The sequence below is a fragment of the Hippoglossus hippoglossus genome, chromosome 9 (assembly GCF_009819705.1).
Source record: "Hippoglossus hippoglossus isolate fHipHip1 chromosome 9, fHipHip1.pri, whole genome shotgun sequence".
Taxonomy (NCBI): domain Eukaryota; kingdom Metazoa; phylum Chordata; class Actinopteri; order Pleuronectiformes; family Pleuronectidae; genus Hippoglossus; species Hippoglossus hippoglossus.
Window position 1 is genome coordinate 7,864,564 of NC_047159.1, and position 26,648 is coordinate 7,891,211.

Genomic DNA, 26,648 nt, shown 5'->3' on the forward strand with positions numbered 1-26,648 from the left:
CATTTCATCACAAGTAAACACTTTGATAAAAAAAAAACTGTTATATATGACTTTTCCCATTTGGTATTTTGATGTTTTTATACAAATAAATGAAATTATAATACATAGGTAATATGAAAGTGTTTAAAGTTACATTAAATAATTTTTTGTCTCACAGTAGTTTTCTCTCAAGTCGGCCAAGAAGACATCAGAGCAGCTGTAATCTAAAACACTCATTAATTTCAGTTATTCATAGAAATGTTACTTTACCTAATCTACTAAATTTAATCAAAGCCACTGTACGTGTGCTGTGTGTTTTAAAAAGTTCTGGCTTTGCTGCCATCTTGTGAGCATCTGGTGGCAGTGAGTCAGGTGTATGGGGCCATTATTGTAGTACTAAGTAGTACTTCAAATCTAAATACATATTTTAAGATATTTTCTTTACACATTTTCCAATCTATTTACACACGCAGAGATTCTAAATACAGATCCATGTACATGTAGTAGTAGTATTTTGTTGTTGCGCTATATGTATTGAATGACAGGAAATTCCCACAGCTACTAAAGTAGACACTTTTATTTTGAAGGGGGGATCGTCACTTTTGTGTTAAGGTTATTTTAGTTTCTTTCTTGTTGAGTTTTCAGCATTATGTTTTGTCATAGTTCTATATAAGTATGTTGAACACCATGTTAAGTGTGCAAGACTCCTTGGGGGGGGGGGGGGGAGTCGGGAAGTATTGGCGGAAGTGGAGTAGGAGTTTTACTTTGACAATGACATTACCCGCGCTTCCATGGGTGGGGCTTCCTCTTTGCCTTGGATTCCCTTGGGAAGGTACGCACTTTCGTCGCTCTTCTGACTTTTATTAGTTTTAAGTTGTAAATAACATCAGAAGTTAGTGTACATGTTATATAATGTTGTTTTAATGATTTCATGTTAGTTTGTTGTGTTGCCAAATATTGTCTTTGTGTAAACCTGCATGTGATGAAGAGGTGTGTCTGCTGCGTAGCGGGGTTGCCCGTGTAGGTACTGTTAGCATGTGTAGCGAACATTGTGTTGTTAGCCGAAAGTTAAGTAACGCTATGTATATTGTACAGGCGATGAGCACGCAGCAACTTCATGCAGACACTGTTTTGTTTCCACAACTGCAGATATATGCTGGCGGTCAGTGTGGAGTACGAAGTCTGAAAATCCCAGTCATCTGTGTAGCTGTTGCTGGACGGACAATAAAAACAATTGTAAAGACATTGTATTTGAAGTGTGTCTTAAAAAGCATTCACAACGCAGAAGTAAAGACACAACATACACGTTCACAAAACATACATACATACAGACAGACAGACAGACAGGTGTTTGTGAAATTACTAAGTAGATGGCAACATCAAACCTTTTTAATATTCAAATCTATGTATAAATTAAAGCAATCATTGACCAGGACTTAGGTGTATTTTCTTGTAGTCATATTTATTGATTATAGGTACAACAATATCCCACTTACACTATGTCTGCTTGTTTGTTCATCATCAGGTTCATCAAATAAATCTGTTTATTATTTTCTCATGCTTGTTCATATTTAATGTCGTGTTTTGTCATTCTTTTTCTTTTTTTAAAATCAGGGATTCCTAACAAAGCTGTTGTTGGTTGTAAAAATAAAGAAAAAGGAATAAAAGTTTCATCCTGAGGAATATTGTGTTTGTCCTGATCCAAAACCTCTTTGTACAGGGAACTCGAAAGTAGTTTTACACTGAGTGAGAAAAAGAGCAGCATAGAAACCACAACATATTCTCAGCTGGAGCTTCAGAGCAACAGCGTGATGATGGTGGAGGACACCAGCAGGAGAATGACGCTGGGACCAGTCAGTGCGGCGCTGTTACACAAGTTCCCCTCACAGCAATCCATGGCACCTCCACATACCATACTGGTTTGACAGCCCTTGGTAACGATGTTGTATCCTGCAAGACATGATGGGAAAAAACTCCAGTTTACAAAACATTATGATATGAATGATACAGATACCAGACATTTAGTACATCCACATATGAAGTAAAAGCATGAAGACACACAGCCCTTAAGAATCAAGCCCCATCATATATTAAAGAGCTCACAGCCCCTTATTATCCCAATAGATCACATGAGATCATTCAGGTACAAGTCTCCTCTCCCGTGGAACTAGCTCCCACTCTGGTTTCGGGAGGCAAACCCCATCGCTACGTCTCAATTCATCGTCCGGAGGCTGCATTTGAAGGCAGATTGCTTCAGCGGGGCGACTAGGCCGTCCCAAATGCGTCCTTCCATCCCAGAGATACGAAGGCTCCAACGGTTGAAGCCTTCCTGGCCCAACCTATCCCAGGAGTCATTGCGCTCCATTGCTGGATCAGGTGAGCCCTGAACCATCCCTTAGTTATGTTGCTTTAGGCCCAGACTGCTGCGGGACCTCCCATCATGCACTGAGCACCCCCAACCGGTCGAGGCAGACGGCAATCTGGTTTCTTCCGCAGAAACGTCTGATGTGAAAGAACAACTCACCTTCTACTTTGAGAGAGAAACAGCGGTTGAAGATGACGGAACAAGATTTGGTGTCTGTGCAGGATTTAGGCTCGCTGGCTGTGCAGGTGTAGCATCTCAGACCACATGCTGCCGAGACACAGAACAAACAACCAGAGTCTCATCAGTTTTTGCTCTTCACAACGTTCACAGAGTTTCTGTTCAGTCGTCTGTGTTCTACAAGACAACGCTGCATTTTGCAGGACATGTCTCATCAAGAGAATGTGAAAGTGAACATATCTGAGTGCCCATGAAGGAGTAAAACAGGAAAGGAAACTTCAGTGTGGGTGCTTTCAAAAAAAGCTTTCTTTTAAACATGTATTAAGTTTATACTTTATATTGTGACAGAGTTTGTTTGTCATTGTTACACTTTGGGTTTTACGAGGATAAAACAAACAATATTCAATGTGTTGCTGTTTCCGGCTGAGAAAACAAGTCCTTGGCTGTTTCATACTAAATGAACAGACACGAGAGTCAATCCTCAAGTGAACAAGCATAAAAATGTTGAACTTTTACAACAACCTTTAAACATCAACACATTTCTTTAAGTTAAAATGTCAAAGTGCAGAAGTTTACCTCAGCTCTTACCTGTGGATAGAGTCGCAAACAGAACCAGAGCTCCACACAGCTGCATCATGAATGTAGAGAGGAAGAGTTTTTTAGAGAAGTGGAAAGAGAACCTTTTTTCTTAGAGCTCAACTTTTCAATCCCCGCCCCCCGCCCCGAAAATCGGTCAGATCATGAGAAAACAGTTATGCATTTTGTGACGTATCCAAACTTTCACTTCCTGCTTGTTCTTTTCCAAATACAAAATACTCCTGAATCCACTGAGCAGACAAAATAGAATTAAGAAACAGAGAGTAGTCGTGACTCGTAAATCTTCAACCAGACCTGTCATCAGTTTGGTTACTGGTATGGTTAAGAAAATGAGGTTTGAAGAAGACGTAATTAAATGTGTTATTATAATTATAAGTGTGTGTATGTGTCTTCTACATGCAGCTTGTCCAATTCACTGTTCACATTTGTAGCTAAATCAATCTTGGGTTATTTTTACAATAAAAATAAATAAAGTTCATTTGTGTTTATAATGTTGAAAACGGCAAATAAAATCGGACAAAAATATATTCTGTATTTTTTTTTCAACAAAAATGACCTCATCATAAACATCAGTAAAGAGTGAAACAGAAACATCTGTGGGGTTAAAGTTATGCAAGTTATTTAAAAATATATTTCTGTTTTTATTATTTATTTATAATGTTTTGTAGTAATCAGTTTGTATCTAAATTATTAAAAATATTTATAAACAATGACTATAGATTTTGCTACACTACTGTGGCGAGCAGAGTGGGATTAGGTACATTTGGAAGCTTAATGCTAGTTAGAAATAATACCTTATCAAGTAAACAGCCAGACAACGCCACCTCAGGAATTTCACCTGAGGAATTACTTAGATTTTAGTAATACCTGTACCAAGGCATTCCGGTTCATTATACTGAGGCAAGAGACGTGGTTCTTTTTAACAAAATATAATTATTTTTATTACAAAAATAGCATGTCTTAAAGGGCATCAAAATCCGGTCACACAGGGACGTGGGCAGAGGGGGTCCTAATCAGGAGCTGAGGCTTACCAATGGGGGGGATGGGTCGACGAGGGAGGAGGGAGCCCAAAAACCTAAATACAACTTCCCCCCTGTCACACGTGAAGATCACTCTCACACATACGTTGTGAAGTAAATCAAACCCGGGGGAGCAAGCACACAAAGGGGGAGACCACCACCCGGGAGACCAGCACCACCACCTTCGGCTCTCAGCGACTGAAAGGGATAAGGGAACACAGTCAGTAGAGTAACAGGCAAAAGAAATTAACCAATGTACAAATAAACACAATATACCAAAAACCTATGGGGTTGGCAGCCATCAGGTTACAAGATAATTAAACCAAGGCCCAAATTATTAAGAAAAGAATATCAAGATTAAACTGAATCAGCTGTGGTAATGAGGCAGGCACTTGACACGGCTAAACTAGGTTTAATAATCAATTATAATAATTAGATGAAATAAACAGAAACTCCAATAATATCAGTTACCCAAAAATGGAACATAAAACATAATGCAACCAATTCAAAAATGCCCAACAAAAATAAATCTCAAATGAAAAGGAGCTAATATTGATTCAATGAAATAAACTAATGATCACAAGCTAAATAAATGGAATAAACAATTAATAAAAAATGTTTACAAGTAAACATGAATAGTTCACGTTCATAGTTCACCATTTAAATTCTGAACTAGTTCATAGTTCAGTTCATTTCATAGTTTTAAGGTGGAAAGTGAGAATGAAAGACTTAACTTGTTTTTTAAAGAAAACTTTATCCATCACTACCCCTTGCCTTAAACTGTACTTCATATGTATCAATTCCTAAAAGAAATGTTTTTTTTTATTTGTTTTAATTATTGCTAATTTTGCCTGTTTATTTATTCATACCCTGCACGAGTTTGTCTACCTGTTGCTGGGAAATCCTACCCTTGAAGGCTGCAGACAATGTGGTTTGGGTCATTTGGGGCTGTTGGCAGGGGGTCTTGGTCTTTTTTTGACTTTCAATTACTTGGAGATAACTTTTTAGGCTAGCTGGATGCTTCAGCTCCACATGCCGTTTTAAATTAGATGCGGATGAGGCTGACGTCCGGACTTGCTTTTTCAGCGCAGGACGACACAATTTGCACAGAAAGGTGAGATTTTTACTGTCGGAATCTTTATCAGACAGTGTGTAAAAATCCCGCAAATAATAATAAGGTGCATCAGATGTAGTCGCTGAGTCTGCGTCTCTGCTTTCACTTGCCATTTTTATATGAGGCCGAGAGCTGTTGTCTTGGAATACGTTGCTTGTTTGGACTACATGTGTGTGCGATGAATCATGGGTAACGTAGTGCGAAGTCGAGTTAGTTGGTTTAGGTTAGGCTACATCGCGGACATTGTACGGGCACTGAGCAACGACATGGTGCAAGCATTCGATTTAGACAGCGTCTCTCCTCAGGAGAAGGAAAACATTCCGTAACGTTTCAGCTAGACCTCAGATAATATGAACATGTTCACCGTTCAAATTCATTATTTGTCATTAAGTTGCGTTCAGTTCATCGTTCTCATAAAAATGAACGTGTTCAATGAACGCGTTCTTTTGAACTCGTTCATGCACAACACTGCCCATTGGATGGTTTAGTGAGTTCCTCGGATCGGCCCGCCAGAGTCGGTCACGGCCCTGGCGGAGCGCCGAGAAGACGATCAAACTTGACTATCTAGAGCAGAGGTCTTCAACAGGGGGTCCGCGACCCCTAGGGGGTCCGCGGAGGTACTGCAGGGGGGTCGCGACATTTTTGGTTGATAGACATTTTTTTATATTTTCTTTAATTTTAAATTTTATTTTCCAACCACTTTTTTTCCCACAAATTTAAATGTCTTTAAATATACATTAACATGAATCCAATATATTGTAGCGAACGGATAAATGGAGGCAGAAGACGTTATCTTTCAGTCAGCAATGCAACACTGCAGCTCCTATACCTTGCACATGTTTAAAATAAAAACATGAATATATGAACCTGTGTATTATTTGAATAGCTTAGTATTGAATGCACAATAACAGGGTAGCTATGTTTATACATGGCACTAGGCCCAGTTTAATATAAAACACAATTTTATACAATATATATAGTCTGGGGGTCCCTGCTCCATCTCTCCACCAGTTATGGGGTCCTTGGCCTGAAAAACGTTGAAGACCCCTGATCTAGAGGAAGTTAAACTCGTAACAAAGTTTCTGAAGGTGAACCGGCGGAGGGATCATTACCGGGACAGCCTGCTCGACCCCGGTCGACCAAGGCAGCCCGACCAACCTCCATCAGCAGATACTTCACAGCCCTGAGCAGCTCCAACACATACAGTGGAATCAAACACACGAACCACAGTCCTGCTGAACACCAGCTGTCAAGAGGCAAGGTGAGCTGCACACACACACACACACACACACACACACACACACACACACACACACACACACACACACACACACACACACACACACACGCACACACACAAACACAAACACACACACACACTGTACTTTAGCTCACACTGATTTCCTGGAGACTTATTTTAACCTACTTGTCTAATCTTAACAAGCAAAAATAGCAAAATGTTAGCTGAATACGTTGACTCACATCAACTTTGACCTGACTGACCTTTGAGGGCACAGCCTGTGTAAAGAGATGAAACAGATAAAGACCAGAAAACAAGGCAGTTTATTCACTTGTCAAAGTTAGCATTCAATTAGCATTGAATAAGCATTTTAGCAAAGTTGGAGGTGTTTGGTACGGTGCTACCACCAAGGTAAATACTGCACCAACACCCAATGTACAGGAGTGTTTGAAGAGACTTTAGGGGCCCCGGGCACCAAGGGACCCAGGGGGCTTAACATTAAACCAAACTGAACCCCGCCCCCCCAAAAGAAGAAGAAACACATGAAACCAAACCACATAACTCCAATCTTCCGATCACAGAATTGAAGTATTTCTCTCTTATATTTAGCCCCTTGTTTTAGCCCCTTGACTCGCTATCAACTATTGTTAACCTCAAGCTTGAATTCAAAAGTTGAAACACTTGAAATACTGTGGGGTCAATACATGATACATTTAGTTTTACACCCGGTATATGCAAACAGAAAATAACACTCGCTACTCTCCTGAAATGTGATTCATTATCTATTTATTATATTGTTATTTAAATAAAAGTGACATTTCTCAATTGGCATTTTGAAATTTATCCACAAATAATAAAACATGTTGATATATTGGGGCCAGTTTATTTTTATCTGAACATGAAACCAGTAAGTCTCAAATATTGTGGTTTGCTGGTTTCAATAATCCTCAGAGTCAACTAATAATTTATATAATGTATTGATTATCTTATGATTGCTCATACGATGTGTCTGTAGGGTTTGAAATCAAAGCTAGTTTGTGCTGTAATAGTAGAGTAGGACCTGAGGAAATTAGCAAATTAACGGTCAATAATATTGTAGTCGCACTCGATAAAGCTTTAGGTTTAATATGTTGTTGTTCTAAATGTTCTAAAAAGGCGATAAGGGAAAGTTGAACATTCTCAGCGGAGGCTCCAGAGCGTCAGAGAAAGAGTGAGGCGATGGCTGAGGACACCAGCAGGAGGGTGACTCTGGGACCAGTGGGCACGGCACTGTTACACAAGTCCTCTCCACAGCAAGATACGGGTTTTACACAGTTTCGAGTTGCTCGACAACCCTTAGCGATGGAACCTGCGAGACACAATTGAAGAACCTCAGTTTCAACACGAGAGAGCCAGCATTCAGCCGAGCGACACTGTGCATCAGCTCAGACCCCGTCTGATGGACTTGCTTGATATTACACACCGATACTTCAGGGTTTTGTTTGTGCATCTTACCATTCACATTGAGGGAGAAACATTGGTCCATGACTGCAGGACAGGTTGACGTCCATGTGCAGGCTCGAGCATTAGCAGACTCACACTTGTAGCATTTTAATCCACATGCTGGAAGTAGCAGAAATACAAAATACTGTCACACGTGGTTTAAGATACTATAATTTCATCTAAGGCCAATTTAATTTACAACTAATAATGAAAAAAACATCAGTTTAAACAGATGTTCCCACACATACTGGTTTCATTCAGTAAAAGACAATAAAAAATGTGCTTTGCAACTACAGCCCCAGAAATGTTCCACTGAGAGAATGTGAAGTGAAAAATTAAAGAAAATATTAGCACATTTCCAATTATCATGTATTTTCTTCAAGTCCTTCTAAATAGATAGAAAACTGAAGTTATAGAATTAAAACATGTTTCAGATTGTATTTTAAAAATATTCCATTTTTTGGGGGGAATATTTTAAAAATATTTGCATTTGTACATTCATGGAAGACCCAACTCCTCTTTTTCAGGTTCAGCAAAAACATTTACTCATTAGTAACCTTCATTTCTTTGTGTTTTTAAAGCCCAGAATAGAGACACAAACACACACTCTTCTTACCTGTGGACAGCATCATACACAGGATCAGAGCTGCACAAAGACGCATCGTGAACAGGGAGAAAAACAAACTTTTAGTCAACCCTGTGAGGAGAGAGATCTGCAGAGGAGATGTGAACTCCTCCCTTTTTATAGTCCCACTACTTGGTCTTCTTCCAGAACTCGCAGACGTGCATTTCATCACAAGTAAACACTTTGATAAAAAAAAAAAACTGTTATATATGACTTTTCCCATTTGGTATTTTGATGTTTTTATACAAATAAATGAAATTATAACACACAGGTAATATGAAAGTATTTAAAGTTACATTAAATAATTTTTTGTCTCACAGTAGTTTTCTCTCAAGTCGGCCAAGAAGACATCAGAGCAGCTGTAATCTAAAACACTCATTAATTTCAGTTATTCATAGAAATGTTACTTTACCTAATCTACTTAATTTAGTCAAAGCCACTGTACGTGTGCTGTGTGTTTTAAAAAGTTCTGGCTTTGCTGCCATCTTGTGAGCATCTGGTGGCAGTGAGTCAGGTGTATGGGGCCATTATTGTAGTACTAAGTAGTACTTCAAATCTAAATACATATTTTAAGATATTTTCTTTACACATTTTCAAATCTATTTACACACACAGAGATTCTAAATACAGATCCATGTACACGTTCACAAAACATACATACGACAGACATACAGACAGACAGACAGATGTTTGTGAAATTACTAAGTAGATGGCAACATCAAACCTTTTTAATATTAAAATCTATGTACAAATTAAAGCAATCATTGACCAGGACTTAGGTGTATTTTCTTGTAGTCATATTTATTGATTATAGGTACAACAATATCCCACTTACACTATGTCTGATTGTTTGTTCATCATCAGGTTCATCAAATAAATATGTTTATTATTTTCTCATGCTTGTTCATATTTAATGTCGTGTTTTGTCATTCTTTTTTTAAATCAGGGATTCCTAACAAAGCTGTTGTTGGTTGTAAAAATAAAGAAAAAGGAATAAAAGTTTCATCCTGAGGAATATTGTGTTTGTCCTGATCCAAAACCTCTTTGTACAGGGAACTCGAAAGTAGTTTTACACTGAGTGAGAAAAAGAGCAGCATAGAAACCACAACATATTCTCAGCTGGAGCTTCAGAGCAACAGCGTGATGATGGTGGAGGACACCAGCAGGAGAATGACGCTGGGACCAGTCAGTGCGGCGCTGTTACACAAGTTACCCTCACAGCAATCCATGGCACCTCCACATACCATACTGGTTTGACAGCCCTTGGTAACGATGTTGTATCCTGCAAGACATGATGGGAAAAAACTCCAGTTTACAAAACATTATGATATGAATGATACAGACACCAGACATTTAGTACATCCACATATGAAGATAAAGCATGAAGACACACAGCCCTTAAGAATCAAGCCCCATCATATATTAAAGAGCTCACAGCCCCTTATTATCCCAATAGATCACATGAGATCATTCAGGTACAAGTCTCCTCTCCCGTGGAACTAGCTCCCACTCTGGTTTCGGGAGGCAAACCCCATCGCTACGTCTCAATTCATCGTCCGGAGGCTGCATTTGAAGGCAGATTGCTTCAGCGGGGCGACTAGGCCGTCCCAAATGCGTCCTTCCATCCCAGAGATACGAAGGCTCCAACGGTTGAAGCCTTCCTGGCCCAACCTATCCCAGGAGTCATTGCGCTCCATTGCTGGATCAGGTGAGCCCTGAACCATCCCTTAGTTATGTTGCTTTAGGCCCAGACTGCTGCGGGACCTCCCATCATGCACTGAGCACCCCCAACCGGTCGAGGCAGACGGCAATCTGGTTTCTTCCGCAGAAACGTCTGATGTGAAAGAACAACTCACCTTCTACTTTGAGAGAGAAACAGCGGTTGAAGATGACGGAACAAGATTTGGTGTCTGTGCAGGATTTAGGCTCGCTGGCTGTGCAGGTGTAGCATCTCAGACCACATGCTGCCGAGACACAGAACAAACAACCAGAGTCTCATCAGTTTTTGGTCTTCACAACGTTCACAGAGTTTCTGTTCAGTCGTCTGTGTTCTACAAGACAACGCTGCATTTTGCAGGACATTTCTCATTAAGAGAATGTGAAAGTGAAAATATCTGAGTGCCCATGAAGGAGTAAAACAGGAAAGGAAACTTCAGTGTGGGTGCTTTCAAATGCTTTCTTTTAAACAAGTATTAAGTTTATACTTTATATTGTGACAGAGTTAAAGTACTTAGCTCTGTCACAATATAAATTATGTGACAGAGCTAAGTACATTATATAGTCGAGATGTCTTTTTAATTACAGGTAAATGGGAAATGACATCTTGGCTTAATAGTTCTCATCAGGCTGGCAAATGAAAATGAGTCAGTGAGTCCATGTCACTGCTTTCAAATAAGAAAAAGCTCCAACCTCAACGACTGTATAGATCATGTGTCCGTCTCCTCAGATACGAACAACAAAAAACATACCAGAGGCAGGTGTAATGAACCTTCGTTGTCATGTTAACAATAATACATTGAGTTGTTAGGTTTACTACACAGCCCCAGCATTATGGATTTTTGGGGCCTGATAAATAAGATACAAATGGAAATACTCTACCTACATTTATTATTTTATTCCTAAGATGTCTTTATCAAACCCAAAGATATGTTGTTAAGGCTTGATATTTTACAGTTTAACCACAAACGGTATCATCGAAAATGCACATATATATTTATAGTCGGCAAACTTGAATGGTAACACCAATGTGTCTGTGAATGGCTCATGTTGGTGGATTTTTAACCAATATATCGGTCAGTTTACATTGTCATTGTTACACTTTGGGTTTTACGAGGATAAGACAAACAATATTCAATGTGTTGCTGTTTCCAGCTGAGAAAACAAGTCCTTGGCTGTTTCATACTAAATGAACAGACATGAGAGTCAATCCTCAAGTGAACAAGCATAACAATGTTGAACTTTTACAACAACCTTTAACAGCCTTTTAAACATCAACACATTTCTTTCAGTGAAAATGTCAAAGTGCATAAGTTTACCTCAGCTCTTACCTGTGGATAGAGTCGCAAACAGAACCAGAGCTCCACACAGCTGCATCATGAATGTAGAGAGGAAGAGTTTTTTAGAGGAGTGGAGAGAGGCCTTTTCTCTCTCAGCTCAACTTTTCAGCCCCCCCCCCCAGAACTTAGAGATTTGCATTTCCTCACAAAGCTTCCTGCAAAGTGACCTGGATAACGTCAGCCCTAAAGTGACCTCATTGTCCCCCAGACAACCATGATCTGTAGATTAACACTTTACGGAAATGGACACAAGAACTTATTCATGCTGGCAGAGAAAATCTGTCAGATCATGAGAAAACAGTGATGCATTTTGTGACATATCCAAACTTTCACTTCCTGCTTGTGCTTTTCCGCTGAGCAGACAAAACCGTGAATAGAATTAAGAAGCAGAAACAGAGAGGACTCGTGACTCGTAAATCTTCAACCAGACCTGTCATCAGTTTGGTTACTGGTATGGTTAAGAAAATGAGGTTTGAAGAAGACGTAATTAAATGTGTTATTATAATTATAAGTGTGTGTCTGTGTCTTCGACATGCAGCTTGTCCAATTCACTGTTCACATTTGTAGCTAAATCAATCTTGGTTTTTTTTACAATAAAAATAAATAAAGTTCATTTGTGTTTATAATATTGAAAACGACAAATAAAATCTGACAAAAATATACAATTTGATTGAATTCAGTTTTTTTTCTTACACATCTGTCACAATGTTTTGTAGCAATTAGTTTTGATCTAAATGACTAAAAAATATTTATAAACAATGACTATATATCTTTCTACACTATGATCTTTTTTCATGTTTTGTTTAAATGGTGCACTTCATGTGTAGAGACGCATTTCTTGGCAGTTTCACACTTAAAAAGACCTGAAATAAGGTACTCAATTTCAAAACAAAAACATGAGAAGATAATGTAACTACATGATAAATCCTACTGAGAGAAGAAGAAGAAAAACTATAAGCTAATACTATACCTGATGTTTTTTTTTTATCAACTGGATTGTGTAAACTCTGAATTTTCTATTTCTTTACTTGGAAAGAAGGTTGCGAAAACCATGTCACGGTTGACAATTGTATTTTGAAAGTTCTAACCGGAAACAGTTTTATGTTATATCTGATTTGAAGCGTAGGGATTTTACGTCATTTACGCGCCAGTATGATCTCAGCACATGCGCCGCTCTGTTTTGAAAAGCCGGACAGCTGCAGACGTGTGTGTGTTTGTGTGTTTGTTTGTGTGTGTGTGTGTGTGTGTGTGTCGCAGAGACGTTCAGACAAACTGCGACAGAAGAGATGCCGAAGTCAGTGAAGAAGAAAACCTGCAGCTCTGCCTCCATCAGCAGATACTTCACAGCCCCGAGCAGCTCCAACACACACAGTGGAATCAAACACACGAACCACAGTCCTGCTGGACACCAGCTGTCAAGAGGCAAGGTGAGCTGCACACACACACGCACGCGCACACACACACTGTACTTTAGCTCACACTGATTTCCGGGAGACTTATTTTAACCTTAACCATAGTTACTACTTGTCTAATCTTAACATTAACTTTAACTTAACCTGAAAACAGGTCTTCTCCTTAAAATATACTGATTTACATTATGGGGACTTTCTTTTTGTCCCCATTAGGAGGATAAGACCCATTATTTGACTTTGTAGACAGATGTAAGTCCCTACACACACATTTCTTAGCCCCTTACCTTAACCATCACAACTACAAGCCTAACCTAAACCTAATTCTAACCCTAACAGTGTAATATCTTACCCCTCAAGCGGACTCACAGCTTCTTAAGGTCTAAACTAAAAACGCTCCTCACACGTGCTCAGATCAGACCTTAAACCTCAGCTGCTCTCGTCCTGCAGCAGAAACTCTCTTCTGATGAAGACTGTGGTTTGCCAAGGAAACGAGCCAAGCTTTCTCCACATGATCAGAAGTCGGCGGCCTCGCAGGAGGACTGTGAGCCTGAGGCCTGTCAGAAAGGTGAGGGGGTGCATCTCTAATGTGAAGACAGCAGCTACTCCGACTGGGGCCAGACTGTGGTGAAAATGATGTTTAAAACTCTCTCTCTCTTTTCTTCAGAGACGAAGCTGACGCGCAGTCGAGGAGCAGGCGGCCTCTGCTCCTCCACCCTGGAGAAGCTGAAAGGCTTCACCTGGGTGACTGAGCCCGGGCTCACTGACACTCAGGGGCAGGAAAAGAAGACTGACGGTGTTGGCAGTAAAATCTGTGATCAAGGAAGCGGCGTCAGGCCTCATGTGGACGATCAGGATCCGCACAGCTATAAACACAGACTTCAGAACACGGAGGAGGAGCATGAGGACGGAGAGGAGGATGAAGAGGAGGAGGAGGATGAAGAGGAGAAACGAGAGGGGAGCTCAGGGTTGGCTGCCGCAAAACAGGTAGGTACAGATTATTAAATTTGACTGCATCATATCAATGTGCTTTGAGCAGCAGGTTGACAAAAGGATGAAGGTTCAAGTCCATGACGGAAAGCATCTGCCACAAAGGTGATGCTGCCTTGCTCGTGGAGCTAATTGGTCCATGAGCAAGGCAGCACCATAGGAGGCCAATAACAATGAAGCCTGATGCATCATCTTGGTCCAATTGATTAGTTGAGTTAACTTCCCATCATTGTTGTATGGGTTTGTGTTTAGGTGACAAGAAGCTAATGTGTAGAAATGTTAAAGATATGATGGAGGTGATTGTGAACCATGTGTGTAGATGCTGTTGTCACAACACTGTAAACAATATATCCAGGAATCTGTTGAAAATGTTTGTGTATGTTATTTGTGTATTGCTGACTATCAACCTGTAAACCTTTCTATTGGTTCATGATTTCTTTTTGCCCTCTGCAGGGTGTCTTGTTCTCTCAGTTTGTAAATCCAGGAAGAGGAGGAAGAGGAGGAAAGGCTGCAGAGCTAAGTCCGCCGTCACACTCTAGCGCCCCCTCCAGATGCTCAAAAATCGTCTACACTCCGCTGGAGCAGCAGGTCATTGAGCTGAAGGAGCAACATAAGGACGCCTTGCTGGCTGTGGAGTGTGGTTACAAGTACCGGTTCTTTGGAGAGGACGCAGAGGTGAGAAGTACAACCAGTCAAGAAGGACACTGAGAATATGAATTAAATATATATTACTGTGTAAAAGTCATTTCATAATGATGTTATCTTTTTAATTGCTGAGTTCTAACTGTGTCTCTGTCTGTAACATTTGTTTGTTTTTGTTATTGTTTTTTGCTTTTATGTGAGTTTTAAACTCATCTTCCTCTCTGTCCTTTTAGAAACAACACATTTTAATCATTTTTGAGAGCTCGTCAAACATTTCTGGAGTTTTAAGGGAGAGACGTCCTGTCGGGAGAAATTTGAACTTTCCCTCTGTTTTCTGTTAAGATGACATTCTGTCTGTCTGTCTGTCTGTCTGTCTGTGTGTGTGTGTGTGTGTGTGTGTGTGTGTGTGTGTGTGTGTGTGTGTGTGTGTGTGTGTGTGTGTGTGTGTGTGTGTGTGTGTGTGTGTGTGTGTGTGTGTGTGTGTGTGTGTGTGTGTGTGTGATCAGATTGCTGCGAAGGAGCTGAATATCTTCTGTCATCAGGATCATAACTTCATGACGTGCAGCATCCCCACACACCGACTCTTCGTTCATGTCAGACGCTTGGTTTCCCACGGACACAAGGTAGAATATGTGACATGGTGTTGGTATGATATTACAAAAAGTTTGACTGATGATGGCAATAATAATAATTTAATCTTTAACTTTGTTCATTGTGTGTTTTATCATATTTTTGGCAAATGACTTATGCTCAAAATACCAACAACTACTAGGGTTGTGCAGATAAATGATCTAAGTTTTTCCATTCATGTATTTAAATGTTAACATTTTTCTTACTGCTCCATCGCCTCTAACTTCCAGGTGGGAGTGGTTAAGCAGACGGAGACGTCTGCCATGAAGGCCTTGGGAGCCAATAAGAACGCGCTGTTCACTCGTCAGCTCACTGCTCTGTACACAAAGTCCACCCTGGTGGGAGAGGGTATCCTTACACACTGTGAATACATGTCTTTTTCCAGCTCTATGTCTGAAGCTGTGTCCTTGACATATTATTAAGATGTGAACCCGGTCTGCAGACTGGGGGGTGTGGAGGAGGGGGCCTGTGGTGACGAGCTGCTGGACCCTCCCAACAGCTTCCTGCTGTGTATCAGTGAGAACTGGGACAAACTGAAGAAGCAGCTGACTGTCGGGCTGGTGGTGAGTATGAGCTGCATCCAGGCAACTCGTTAATCAGGTCTTTCACTTTTACACATGTTAATATCAACAGTTTATTAGAAAGGTAAAGATGTCTCAGCTTGTTAATACACATTAAGGGTTTGTGCCTTGATCTTGTATTTCAATTAAATTAATTATTTATTATTAGTTTATTTGAATTTTATGTAATTTCTGTCAACCTGTAGTTAAATTAATTAATGAATTTATCTTTGTATATTTATTTATACACACACACACACACACACACACGTGTATATATATATAATCTTTAGACATAAAAAAGGACATAAAAAAGACTTGTCTATTCTGTTAATAGATTAATAATTAACTTTCCGTATGTATTACTTTCCGTATGTATTTATTTCATGGCCAAAACTAGAAAATCCTACCTGCTTATTTTATATTCTTAGGATTATTTTTTAGAAAATGTAGAATATTTGATGAAATCACAAAATTACATATGGTGAAAAAAGTATCCAAACCAGCCCTGATATGGTTTAAATACATAAAGTTAATGTTACCAACAGTGAAAACAATCCTGTTTATCATTTTAGTTTTTATCATTTTCCACTGAAGTGCATCTTTATGTGCATTTTCACTCTTTTTCAACTTTCATATTTTTATGGTGCAGCTACAACAAGATACACTACTTGAAACCATTTCATTTAGAAGGAAAACTAGAAACAACAAGAAATTGAATGACCCACTTTTCTTTATCATAAGAATTGTGAAGGAATTATTTCATTAAACATGACATTACTCCTGAAATTCAGACCAAGTGGTCGATCACCACAGCACCGAAAGATGTTCCTCTCCACAGTATATGTATTTTCTCTCTCTATTCATGGTGTGCTTGTGTTTGTGTGTGCAGGCAGTTCAGCCGAGCACAGGAGACGTGTTACTGGACTGTTTCCCTGACGGTCAGTCGCGCTCTGAGCTGGAGGCTCGAATCTTGAAGATCAACCCAGTGGAGATCCTGGTGCCCTCTGACCTCTCTGAACAAACACACAGACTCCTGCAGAGCGTCACCAATGCCAGGTAATCTGCTGTCAGGACACCAAGGGGCAGTATTGAGCCATTTTCTACATGACTGTATATTCTCATTGAAGTGTTTGGTGTTTGTGAGATTAGATTATTTCACTCGGAGGGATTGTGTTTAGATTTCCCCACTCAGGGCAGACAGTGTTTTATGTGGAGTTCTGTGGTCTCAGCGTGGATGAGGAAATCAAAGCAGGTTCATGATGAGATTATGTTATCATAAGTCAGGTTTTACAAATGATAAATCTGTTTGGCTAATTTTACATCACATTTACTGTCGATGCTCCTATTAAGAGAAATGTTGGAATACTTATTATTCAGACTAACATATCATCATGGAAAAACACTAAAATACATTTATTGGTCACATTTAAAATGTTACTTTTCAAGTGTTAAAATGCAGGATTTTTTTTATTACAGCCACAAAACCTAATTTAGCATTTATTTGGGAACCTTGGTAAAAAACACAAGACACAAGTGTGATCAAATCACGTGATGTGTGTTTTGGGGTCAAATATGTTGATATACTCTATGAAAGTGGTCATATACACAAAGTTATGCAGATAAAAAAAGATACCAACCATTGGAAATGTTATGCATATATAATATATAAAGGCAAAATCAAAAGCATTCAAAAATAGGGTCAACAAACAAATTGTGAACCCATTCTTCCAGCTCATAGTTGACTTCCCTCTGTCAAGGTTGCACTATCAATACAAATGGTAATGATGAAATTATGCAGCAGTGAAATGATGAACAGATCAGCTCAGTATAAGAAGGTGAAGTACAACAGGGAGTTGTTCCAAAATCAGACTTCTGTTTAATGCAGCTCTAGTTCAGAAGGAGCAGATTTTGTTCATCGATGGACAAACAGCGCAGCCAGCGACAGTAACGCTGAACTGCTGCGTAACAGAAACCTGTTGCCTCCCATCCGTCGTCCTTCCCTCTGCACCCAGCATGTTCATACCGGTGGGGACGGGCTCCTACGGAGGCCGCGTGTGATTGCATTACGCTGTGAAAATGAAACGAGGGAGTGGATTAGATTAGAATGGGACGGTTGGATAAACAGGACGGATGTCTGTCGCTTTCCACTCCTCGATGGTGCATATAATATTTCAAGTGGCCCTTTTCTTTCATTTTTCTATCTTAGTCTGGATTTAATTCAGGAAATTTGAGGTGATTTGTATTCATTCCTCTCTTTCTTTGTCTCTGCCGCTCCTTCTTTTCTCAGCCATCCGTTTTTTTTGGTGATTTTAGTGGAGACGGGCCTGTAAAGGCCAGTCCAATTATATTGCTTGAACAGCCCTGTTCTCTCACGTTGTTCTATCAGAGACAAGAATCTTATCTGTTACGTGGCCTGTATCATACAAATACAGGGCAGCTTTGTCTGTTCAGCTCAGACAGAAAATTTATCACATTTCCATTCACACACACACACACACAATGCTCGGCTAAGTGCGGCCCTTTACAGATCACTACCAATGTCCTCCTCCCAGGACAATTTTCAAGGTGATTAGTTTTTTTTCTTTAATCGTGATTCATCAGACGGAGAAGAACGACACTTGCAATGCATGAATGATTGTGAAATACAGAAGTGCTGATGGGTATCGGCTTTGACTGTAATAAACGTTACGGTGACATAAAGGGGTGACGTTATTTCTGTGGTTGCTGACGTTAACTCGACAGCCTCCGTGTCTCTGAGGTGAGACGGGCCCCCAGGCAACAGGGATGTACGTGTGTGCATGGAGCAGCAGGTAATGAGTCCCTGGGAGGCTGCTTGTCGCCTGGTGAAGTATTGGTTGCTTTACTCATCCTCAGCCTGGTGTCAGGATCAGAGCAGTGAAGGGGATCACAGCGACTGAAAAGCTCAACAGAGATGTTATCGCTTTCTGGCATTTCCAAAGGTTTTAAGTGAGTGAATGGCACCCTGAAAGTTTCTGAGTTCATGGTGAGACAGCAGGCATGTATCAGGATAAATCCCAATACACACCGGAAGAAGTAATAACTTCACAAAGAGCCCTGCCTTAATCTGTTGTGCACACCGACGTCTGATTTGAGCCTTTTGCCATCTTTGGTTGACCATCACAGTGTTGTAAACATTTGAAGGAAAAAAAAATAAAAGATCGAGATTTGATAAATTAATTGTTCTCTGGGAAATCAACAAAAATGTTGGAAAACACCCCATCTCACAATGTTAAAGAAAGGGATCGGCCCCCTGATCCGGATCAACACCTAATTTTAATGGGTTCTTCCCTGACTGGAAATCCGCTCTGTAGTTTTTGCATAATCTTGCTTACAAACATACAAACCAGACAGGAGTGAAAACAGCTAAAAGAAAAACAACCTTAATGCCAAAAGAAGCATTGTGCTACTTCCTAATAAAGAGCACTCTCACCCTCGGACCTGCAGAGATGGACAAAACCCAAATCGCGGTTTAATAATTAATTTAACTTGTGGAGCTCAGAGTATTGAAACTGGTATTTGAGGGTCTCCTCAGTGGCTGAACTGATAAGAATACCACAAACTGTAACATGGTGAAATATTTATATAATATAAGAACTAGACATCAATGATCCCCAGTGGAAGAATTCTAATCACTTTGTTCTTCACTTCAGTATTTTCCTAAGTGCCATCGTTGGGGTTAAACTTGCACCCCTCCGCAAAATATCTGGAAAATTTGTTCTGTAGATTTTGAATATTCCTGCTGACAGTCAGATGAATTATTTTATCTGGACTTCTGGGCAGAACTCAAACCTCTGGTCAGCTGTCAGCATGAACCTGAATCAGCATCAATCTTTGTAGTTTCCTGGAAAACCTCAAAGCCTGACCTTGGGCCTGACACTTCATAAACGCCGCTTCCTGTGAGGACTTGTAGAAACGCCGTACGCTGCATCCCTCCGTCCCTCGATCAATACCCGCAATCATCAATGTTCCTGTAAACCTCACAATATGGTTGAATTGACCAGTTAAATGATTGATGGTTGTAGTTGCACTGCATGCTGGCACAATATGTGGTCTATTGATCACACAATCTTTATTTCCAATCCGACAAGTGGCTGAAGATGGTGATCTCTCTCTCTCTCTGTGTGTGTGTGTGTGTGTGTGTGTGTGTGTGTGTGTGTGTGTGTGTGTGTGTGTGTGTGTGTGTGTGTGTGTGTGTGTGTGTGTGTGTGTGTGTGTGTGTGTGTGTGTGTGTGTGTGTGAGAGGAAACGGAAGACAGAAAATGCTTCAACACTGTGTCCATAGCCACGTGCTCGCCTCGGTTGCCCTGGCAACAACAGAGCAGACAAAGCGGCCGAGTCCTTGAAAGCAGCAAAGCCTCGAGAGTGAATGGAACAATGGGGAGATGCAGGGGAACTGTGTGTGTTTGGGTGTGACTGAGGTTTGCATGGCTTTCATACTACTGCCATGCAAGCCAGATTTCTCTTCAGCCGCAGTACCATGCATTGTGTGAAGCACTTCGTTACCTTGTTTAGATAAGTGCTATATATAAAGTTATTATTATGTGTGTATCCGATGAGTTGAACAAAAGCACGACAGCAACATGAAGCGCTGCTGCTGCGTCTAATTCTTCTGACGGAGAGAAAAACGAGGAGATATCAGATGTTATGTCCGTGATTAGTCACAAGTGTCACTGACCTCTGCAGTCGATGGTGTCGTGCTGCTCTCTCCCCCAGTGCTCAGGCTGATGACCGGGTGAGAGTCGAGAAGAGAGACCGCGCTCAGTTCGAGTTCCCGTCTGCCATGAACACAGTCACCGAGTTCTACTGCCACACTGAGAAGAAAGGTGTGTGTGTGTGTGTTCGCCTCTTTTCTTTTCAATCTTTTATTCTATATCCCTTTAATTACTCATATTATCATTTAGACTGTCAGACATGCACAGAGGTCCAGACATGTTCCGTAAGTTTTCCAGAGAGGGGCTGTATGTGAGAACGCAAACGTCCGAGTCGGTTGCTCCAGACGTTTCCTTGAACCTTTCCCCCTGTCTGAGTGAGCTACAGCAGGAAGATGGCATTAAAATTCACAGCGTGGGCATTTTGTTGTTTTTCTTGCATTGCAACAGCTGCCTTAGACACTTTACTGCTTCCCTGTATACTCATTGATTTGACAGAAACGTCCATATGCTTGACGTATTTGTTGTCAATGCAAAAATATACATTTCGGCTGAGCTGGTGGTTTCTTCTCGCACCATTTGTCTGATGGGCTGTGAACAAAACCCCTGTGCTCTCTGCAGTGGGGTTTATACGTCGTATTCAGACACTGCCCCTCGCGTGAATGTTCTGGACATAAATGTCTCAAACCAGCACCCTGGACATGTCTGAGGAGGGGGCTTGTGACTCGTGGCTGTGTTTTTGTGTGTTGTGCGTGAAGATGTGACGTGTTGGTGGGTGTGTTGTTGTGTCCCACAGCCTCTAGGTGTCTGTCCAGTGTAGCGTCCATGGAGACTCCAGTGATCTGCTGTCTGGGGCCGCTCATCCAGTTTCTCCAGGAATTCAACTTAGAGAGAGTTTTTAGGAGTGAATGGTAAATACACACACACATATACATACACTACAATTTCAATAAATAAGAGAATGCATTTCTTAGCTTATTTTTTCCAGGATTTATCTTTTTCTTCTCCCCTAATATAACTTTTTGAGGTTAACACAAAGATAGTATTAATATAGTATATAATATATATACAAACTAAGAAGATAGAATTGCTCTAATTTATGCAAAGTCAAGTTAAGGTTGAGGAATATTCACCCTCACAATCTTTACCTTTAAAAACCTGTTGAACAGTAAAGTAGTGGATTACTTTCTGCTTGGCTTTATGTGCCATTTGAAAATAAATGACCTTCTCATTTTCCTGTTCGTGATATTTGAACTAATATTTTGAATGACATTCTCCAGAGTCACATATAAGTAAAAGTGGATAAAACCTAATCTCGTTATACTTCTCACATTGTGTAGTTGTGTTGTAATAATGTGTTTGCTCTGAACAGCTCCTTCCAGCGTCTGTCTTGCCGCTCAGAGGGAATGACCCTGAGTGCCACCACCCTGAGGAACCTGGAAATCCTCAACAATCAGGTGAACGCTCATGTTGCCTGGCGCCATAAACAAGCTGTCAGGTAGTAGCAGACAATTAAAGTGACTCAATATCTCAGTATTTAACTTGTTAGTGTATTTCATACAGTCACTGAGACAAGTCACTGGAGAAATCATGTGACAGTCTTACACTGGAGCGTAAAAAATTAATGCGTGAAATAAATTGAAAGAAAATGTTCAGTGACTCTTCAGGCTTCTGTGGGTAACGGCTCAAAAGTTCAGCACGACTCTGCTGCTGTGGTGTGTGCGTGTGTGTGTGCGTACGTGTGTGTGCGTACGTGTATACTATGTAGGATGTCAGCACGTCTGACACACAAACACACACACACACACGCACACCCAGAAACTCATGACTCTTGGAGTTGAAGCCCAGTTCATGCGTTCTCTTCTGACTGCTTGTGGCTTCCATAACCTGCTCCCCACTTCCATTGCTAATATCAGATGCTCTCACCAGCCCTGCTCAGACCTGGTGATGGCATCTGTCCTCAGACCACATTAAGTTGTGTGAACACAAACCCATCCTGGGCCACATCTGAAGAACGGCCTCTTCGGCTGAGCTCCTGTGAGCTGCTCCAGTTTCACAAAGAATCAAAAGTATTTTAACACTTCACTGTGTTTCCCATTCATTTATTTATTTGTGGCCGCCACCTCAGTATTGACACTAACCACCACGTATTGATTCTGCACGTATATATATATTGGTTGAGTTCTCTTTTATCGTTATTAACCAAGTTGACTTATTCTTACTATATCTCTTTTATCTCAACTTCTGTTTTACTGCTTTTTTCTTATTTTCTTTTCTTTTTAGATTCTTAATTTAGTTTATTCCATACTTTTATTAGTCATTTTATTATATTATATTACATTTTTTTCTATTTATTTATTTAGGTTTATCTCAATTTTACTGCATTAGTCTCAAATTGTTTGTTATTGATTGATGCACCACTTGGGCATTATATTCAGGCTGCATGTGTGTATTACTGTATGTGATTCATTGCATGTGTGTATTACTGCATGTTTTTTGTATAATCCGTTCTCTCCATGAAATGACAGACAGATGGTGGCGTGAGGGGCAGCCTGTTGTGGGTGTTGGACCACACGTGCACTCGGTTTGGGAGGAGACTGATGAGGAAGTGGGTGAGCCAGCCCCTCACAGACCCGCAGTGAGTACAGGACACGACCATCGCTGCTCAACTGGTCTTTCTCTGTTTTCGTCTCTTAGCTCCACCATGATACCAAAATACACATCAGGAGTTTGTCTGCTCTGAGCCCGGCTGTCAGGATCACAGATTCATGCTGAGGCCACTTTCTTGCCCTGAATTCAGCCTCTCAGGCAGCGAGGATGCCACTTTCATGTCATGTTGTAGAGATGGGAAAGATTCACATGCTTATGATTTGCAAATTCACATTAATCAGACAACCAGACATGACACATATTTGACAATGTGATACAATAACATTGCGTCTATTTGACTATCAATTACCTGGAACAACCGAGGGGAGGCATTCATTTTTGATTATCAGGCACTTTTGCATTGTTTAAGTCCAAATCGGCTTCATCTGTGCAGTCAGAAAAGAATTCTCATTCATTATTATAACTTCCAACGGGTCTTGTACGATCCATTTATCACATCACTGAGCTTGTGTGGATCTGCTTCTCTGGTCCATTTGGATGGATGTGGATCACAGAATGGTTTTGTAGGTTTTGGTTCTTTCTGTAGTTTATCAACACAGCTGTTTTAAAATCCTTTTCAACACTTCATGTTTGTCGGGGTCACATGTGCACATTTATACACCATTAATCTGTTTACATGTATGAATAAATCCAGTGTTGGGACCAGAAATATAAATATAAGAAGCCTAAGGCACAATTGTTTTTAAATTCTTCTAATTAAAATATGTTTTTAATCACTGCTGTTTTGAAGAATAAACCATTGCATTAGTTTCTTCTTCCTTAAGTGCATAGTTGAGCTTCACAAGTCACCCGACTGTTATTAAAGAATATCTCAACATCCCATTTATTTTTTTGTGTCTGGTACTTTTAATGAAACTCTCCAAAGCTGCATTAACTCCATGTGAGCCGTGTTACAGCGGATGCAAAAAAACTCCCATAAAGTGAACACTTGCATATTTTTCTCTCGGAGGAGCAGCTGCTCCTCTTTCAGAAACACTGCAGGGTGAACACGCACATAAAAAGTTCTTCTGCTACAAACAACCACTCAGTTATAATACTGCTGTTCTCTTCCTCTTCTCTGCATTGTAATTTTATTATCATCCATGTATTGTCCGTGTGAGTATCAACTTCCCATGTGCTTGTGCGTGTGTGGTCGTCCCTTACCCCCCCCCCCCCGTGCGTGGATTATAGCTGTGGATTGTGCACTGCTCTCAGATTAAACAGATACTGTCGCTCCTCTGCAGGATTTCAGCATCAATAAAACACAGATTACACACACACACACACACACACACACACACACACACACACACACACACACACACACACACACACACACACACACACACACACAGCGCAGAAGCACATGACACGGACACTCATGCACATTGTGCGCACACACAAATAATACACTACATTCATGATGGAGTGTGAGAACGATGTCCATTTATTTCGTCACTAAGCTTTTCTTCATCTGCTTTCACAGTACTTTTTTTTTTCTGGATGTTTTTGCTCACAGACCAGTTTTGTATTCTGTGGCTTTTATAGCAACTTTTATTGGTGGTTACCTGTAATTTAGAAATCAAGACAGCTCTTTAAAAAGCTTTAACCATTTTTTTCATTGTGGTTTTTACGATCCTGTTAAACTCTCACCAAAAAACTCCTGTAAAAATGTTAAATGTTTATTAAAAACTTAAACACATCTTAATGCCCTCAGCGTTCTGTCTCTGGAGGTAATATGCCAGGAATCCCTTGAAGAAATGGGAAACAAATACAAACTGAAGTAGAAATCACCTCTTTCAAACCACAGCCCATTTCTGAATCCATAAAAAGTTAATCAGTTGTATTTTGGCAACACAAAACACCGTTCTCGGCAAAAAAAAGGTGCCTCTGATTCAGCCCTTCAAATGTTTAACTTCCTGCGCTGATGATGGGAATGGCACATTTTAATTTATTTCACTCTTTGCCTTCCTTTTCATCTTCCTAATTTCTGCCCCTCCCTTCTTTCCCTCCCTCCTCTCTCTTCCGTGAACCCACAGATCCATCTCCGAGCGTCTGGATGCTGTGCAGGAGATGTTGGAGTCCGACTCTCTCCCCTTAACTTCCATCAAATCCCTGTTGTCACACTTGCCCGACCTGGAGAGGGGCATCTGCAGCATTTACCACAAAAAGGTAAAAAAAGTGATGAAACTGACAAGAGGTCACAGGAGGCAGCACGAAACTGACATCGCCTCTCCGGTCACACTCGGCTTATACAGAGAATTGATTCAGTTAGCGGTGTTAGCACATGCACACACACACACACACACACACACACACAGTTCACTCTCACATGCAACAGAGCCAGAGTGACAGTTACACAGACTAGAGAGTGAAAGAGAAGGTCTTCCATTTGAGAGAATCTCACTGAGGTCTGACCCTTGCGTGGACGGTAAATTTGTTATGGATGATAGCACCAGCAAGGGAGATGGAGAGACTGAGCGAGCACAAGGCAAAAGCACTGCAGACAGGGTTGGATATCGTTTTATTTATTTTTTCTCTGCTGCAAAATCCATACTTTTACATCGGTACCGGTGCCTAAATGGTGCCAGAACTGATACTTAAAAAAGAAAATCACAAAACAGTGGTAGATTATAAGAACAGCATTTTTATTGCTATGGCAAATTGGAAGTTAAAATGTAACATATTGACTGTTAACAGTTTAAAGTATACTTAACTTAAATATACAAACATAACAAAATCACACAATAAAGAAAACTTAACCCATCTGCAAATTAGAAAATGCCGGGCCGGTGCAGTCTAGATAATCAATGGGAATCTCATTGTCTTCAGCTGAGATCTGTGGGCAGAGTATTTGGTGAAATGCTGGAAACAATGACCAAAATCAGGAGAAGAAATGTCCTCTTTCTCTTCCCCTCACCCCTTTTCTCTCTTTCTCTTTCTCTCCCTCGTTCTCGTGCCTCTTGATTAACAACAGGGAGCGGTCGCCTCAGTGGCACTTACCTGATTGTATGACACGATCTCATTTCCCATCGGGCCCATCTTTGAAATGTCAGAAAGCTTCATCTCATCCATGTGTTTGTGTGTGGGTGTGTGTGTGTTGTACTGAGATGAGAGAGGAACTCTAATATGAGCTCGACATCTTGCTCCTTGCTCACATTTCCAACTCCTTCATATTTAGTATAAAAATAATCAAATGTCACTGAGAACACACACACACACACACACACACACACACACCTTAATTGTCACTTTGCCCATCTGTAGATAAATGGGTCTGTGTGTAATGGCCTGTGGCCTCTATTGCTCCATTGACATAATGGGAGGGAGGGCACGGTTATGGTTTCCAGTCAGTGTCTGTTTGGGTTCATAAAAGAGCAACAAGGGGGCTGCTGACATGAGGGACCATTAAAACCGCAGCCTGTGATTAATACCACTGCA

The 26,648-nt window shown here is 40.6% G+C and overlaps 4 protein-coding genes across 5 annotated transcripts in view; 1 reads left to right on the forward strand and 3 right to left on the reverse strand.

The window, feature by feature from the left end:
* Positions 1-1,422: 1,422 nt before the first annotated feature.
* On the reverse strand, positions 1,423-3,237 carry LOC117768020 (lymphocyte antigen 6B-like). Its single transcript, XM_034596058.1, has 3 exons — positions 3,110-3,237; positions 2,504-2,611; positions 1,423-1,929 (listed from the first exon to the last, which is right to left on the reverse strand). Exons 1-3 carry the CDS (start codon positions 3,156-3,158, stop codon positions 1,775-1,777), a joined length of 312 nt encoding a protein of 103 aa, XP_034451949.1. The 5' UTR covers positions 3,159-3,237; the 3' UTR covers positions 1,423-1,774.
* Positions 3,238-7,095: 3,858 nt separating this feature from the next.
* Positions 7,096-8,799, reverse strand: LOC117768018 (lymphocyte antigen 6C2-like). The gene is made up of 3 exons (XM_034596055.1): positions 8,590-8,799; positions 7,986-8,093; positions 7,096-7,839 (listed from the first exon to the last, which is right to left on the reverse strand). The coding sequence occupies exons 1-3, from the start codon at positions 8,765-8,767 to the stop codon at positions 7,691-7,693; spliced, it is 435 nt and encodes a 144-aa protein (XP_034451946.1). The 5' UTR covers positions 8,768-8,799; the 3' UTR covers positions 7,096-7,690.
* Positions 8,800-9,380: 581 nt separating this feature from the next.
* Positions 9,381-11,949, reverse strand: LOC117768021 (lymphocyte antigen 6B-like). The gene is made up of 3 exons (XM_034596059.1): positions 11,646-11,949; positions 10,455-10,562; positions 9,381-9,880 (listed from the first exon to the last, which is right to left on the reverse strand). The coding sequence occupies exons 1-3, from the start codon at positions 11,692-11,694 to the stop codon at positions 9,726-9,728; spliced, it is 312 nt and encodes a 103-aa protein (XP_034451950.1). The 5' UTR covers positions 11,695-11,949; the 3' UTR covers positions 9,381-9,725.
* Positions 11,950-12,800: 851 nt separating this feature from the next.
* msh3 (mutS homolog 3 (E. coli)) overlaps positions 12,801-26,648 on the forward strand; it is a 37,655-nt gene continuing 23,807 nt past the window's right edge. The window contains exons 1-14 of one of the 2 annotated variants that reach the window (XM_034596028.1): positions 12,801-13,081; positions 13,514-13,631; positions 13,731-13,990; positions 14,021-14,050; positions 14,507-14,728; positions 15,202-15,318; positions 15,556-15,673; positions 15,749-15,888; positions 16,778-16,944; positions 20,623-20,732; positions 21,355-21,469; positions 21,931-22,015; positions 23,087-23,196; positions 25,247-25,379. In XM_034596028.1, coding sequence (XP_034451919.1) covers positions 12,941-13,081; positions 13,514-13,631; positions 13,731-13,990; positions 14,021-14,050; positions 14,507-14,728; positions 15,202-15,318; positions 15,556-15,673; positions 15,749-15,888; positions 16,778-16,944; positions 20,623-20,732; positions 21,355-21,469; positions 21,931-22,015; positions 23,087-23,196; positions 25,247-25,379 — 1,866 coding nt within the window. In that variant the 5' untranslated portion in view covers positions 12,801-12,940. Of the gene's footprint in view, positions 13,082-13,513; positions 13,632-13,730; positions 14,051-14,506; positions 14,729-15,201; positions 15,319-15,555; positions 15,674-15,748; positions 15,889-16,777; positions 16,945-20,622; positions 20,733-21,354; positions 21,470-21,930; positions 22,016-23,086; positions 23,197-25,246; positions 25,380-26,648 lie in introns of both variants that reach the window. The other variant, XM_034596027.1, reaches the window with a different exon arrangement.

Excerpts from the sequence above, each read along its gene's own strand:
- LOC117768020 (XM_034596058.1), bottom strand. The coding sequence starts at position 3,158 with ATGATGCAGCTGTGTGGAGCTCTGGTTCTGTTTGCGACTCTATCCACA. Across the intron at positions 2,612-3,109 it reads GTTTGCGACTCTATCCACAG|CATGTGGTCTGAGATGCTAC; the intron begins GTAAGAGCTGAG and ends GTGTCTCGGCAG. Across the intron at positions 1,930-2,503 it reads TTTCTCTCTCAAAGTAGAAG|GATACAACATCGTTACCAAG; the intron begins GTGAGTTGTTCT and ends CATGTCTTGCAG.
- LOC117768018 (XM_034596055.1), bottom strand. The coding sequence starts at position 8,767 with ATGAAATGCACGTCTGCGAGTTCTGGAAGAAGACCAAGTAGTGGGACT. Across the intron at positions 8,094-8,589 it reads GTGTATGATGCTGTCCACAG|CATGTGGATTAAAATGCTAC; the intron begins GTAAGAAGAGTG and ends TGCTACTTCCAG. Across the intron at positions 7,840-7,985 it reads TTTCTCCCTCAATGTGAATG|GTTCCATCGCTAAGGGTTGT; the intron begins GTAAGATGCACA and ends TGTGTCTCGCAG.
- LOC117768021 (XM_034596059.1), bottom strand. The coding sequence starts at position 11,694 with ATGATGCAGCTGTGTGGAGCTCTGGTTCTGTTTGCGACTCTATCCACA. Across the intron at positions 10,563-11,645 it reads GTTTGCGACTCTATCCACAG|CATGTGGTCTGAGATGCTAC; the intron begins GTAAGAGCTGAG and ends GTGTCTCGGCAG. Across the intron at positions 9,881-10,454 it reads TTTCTCTCTCAAAGTAGAAG|GATACAACATCGTTACCAAG; the intron begins GTGAGTTGTTCT and ends CATGTCTTGCAG.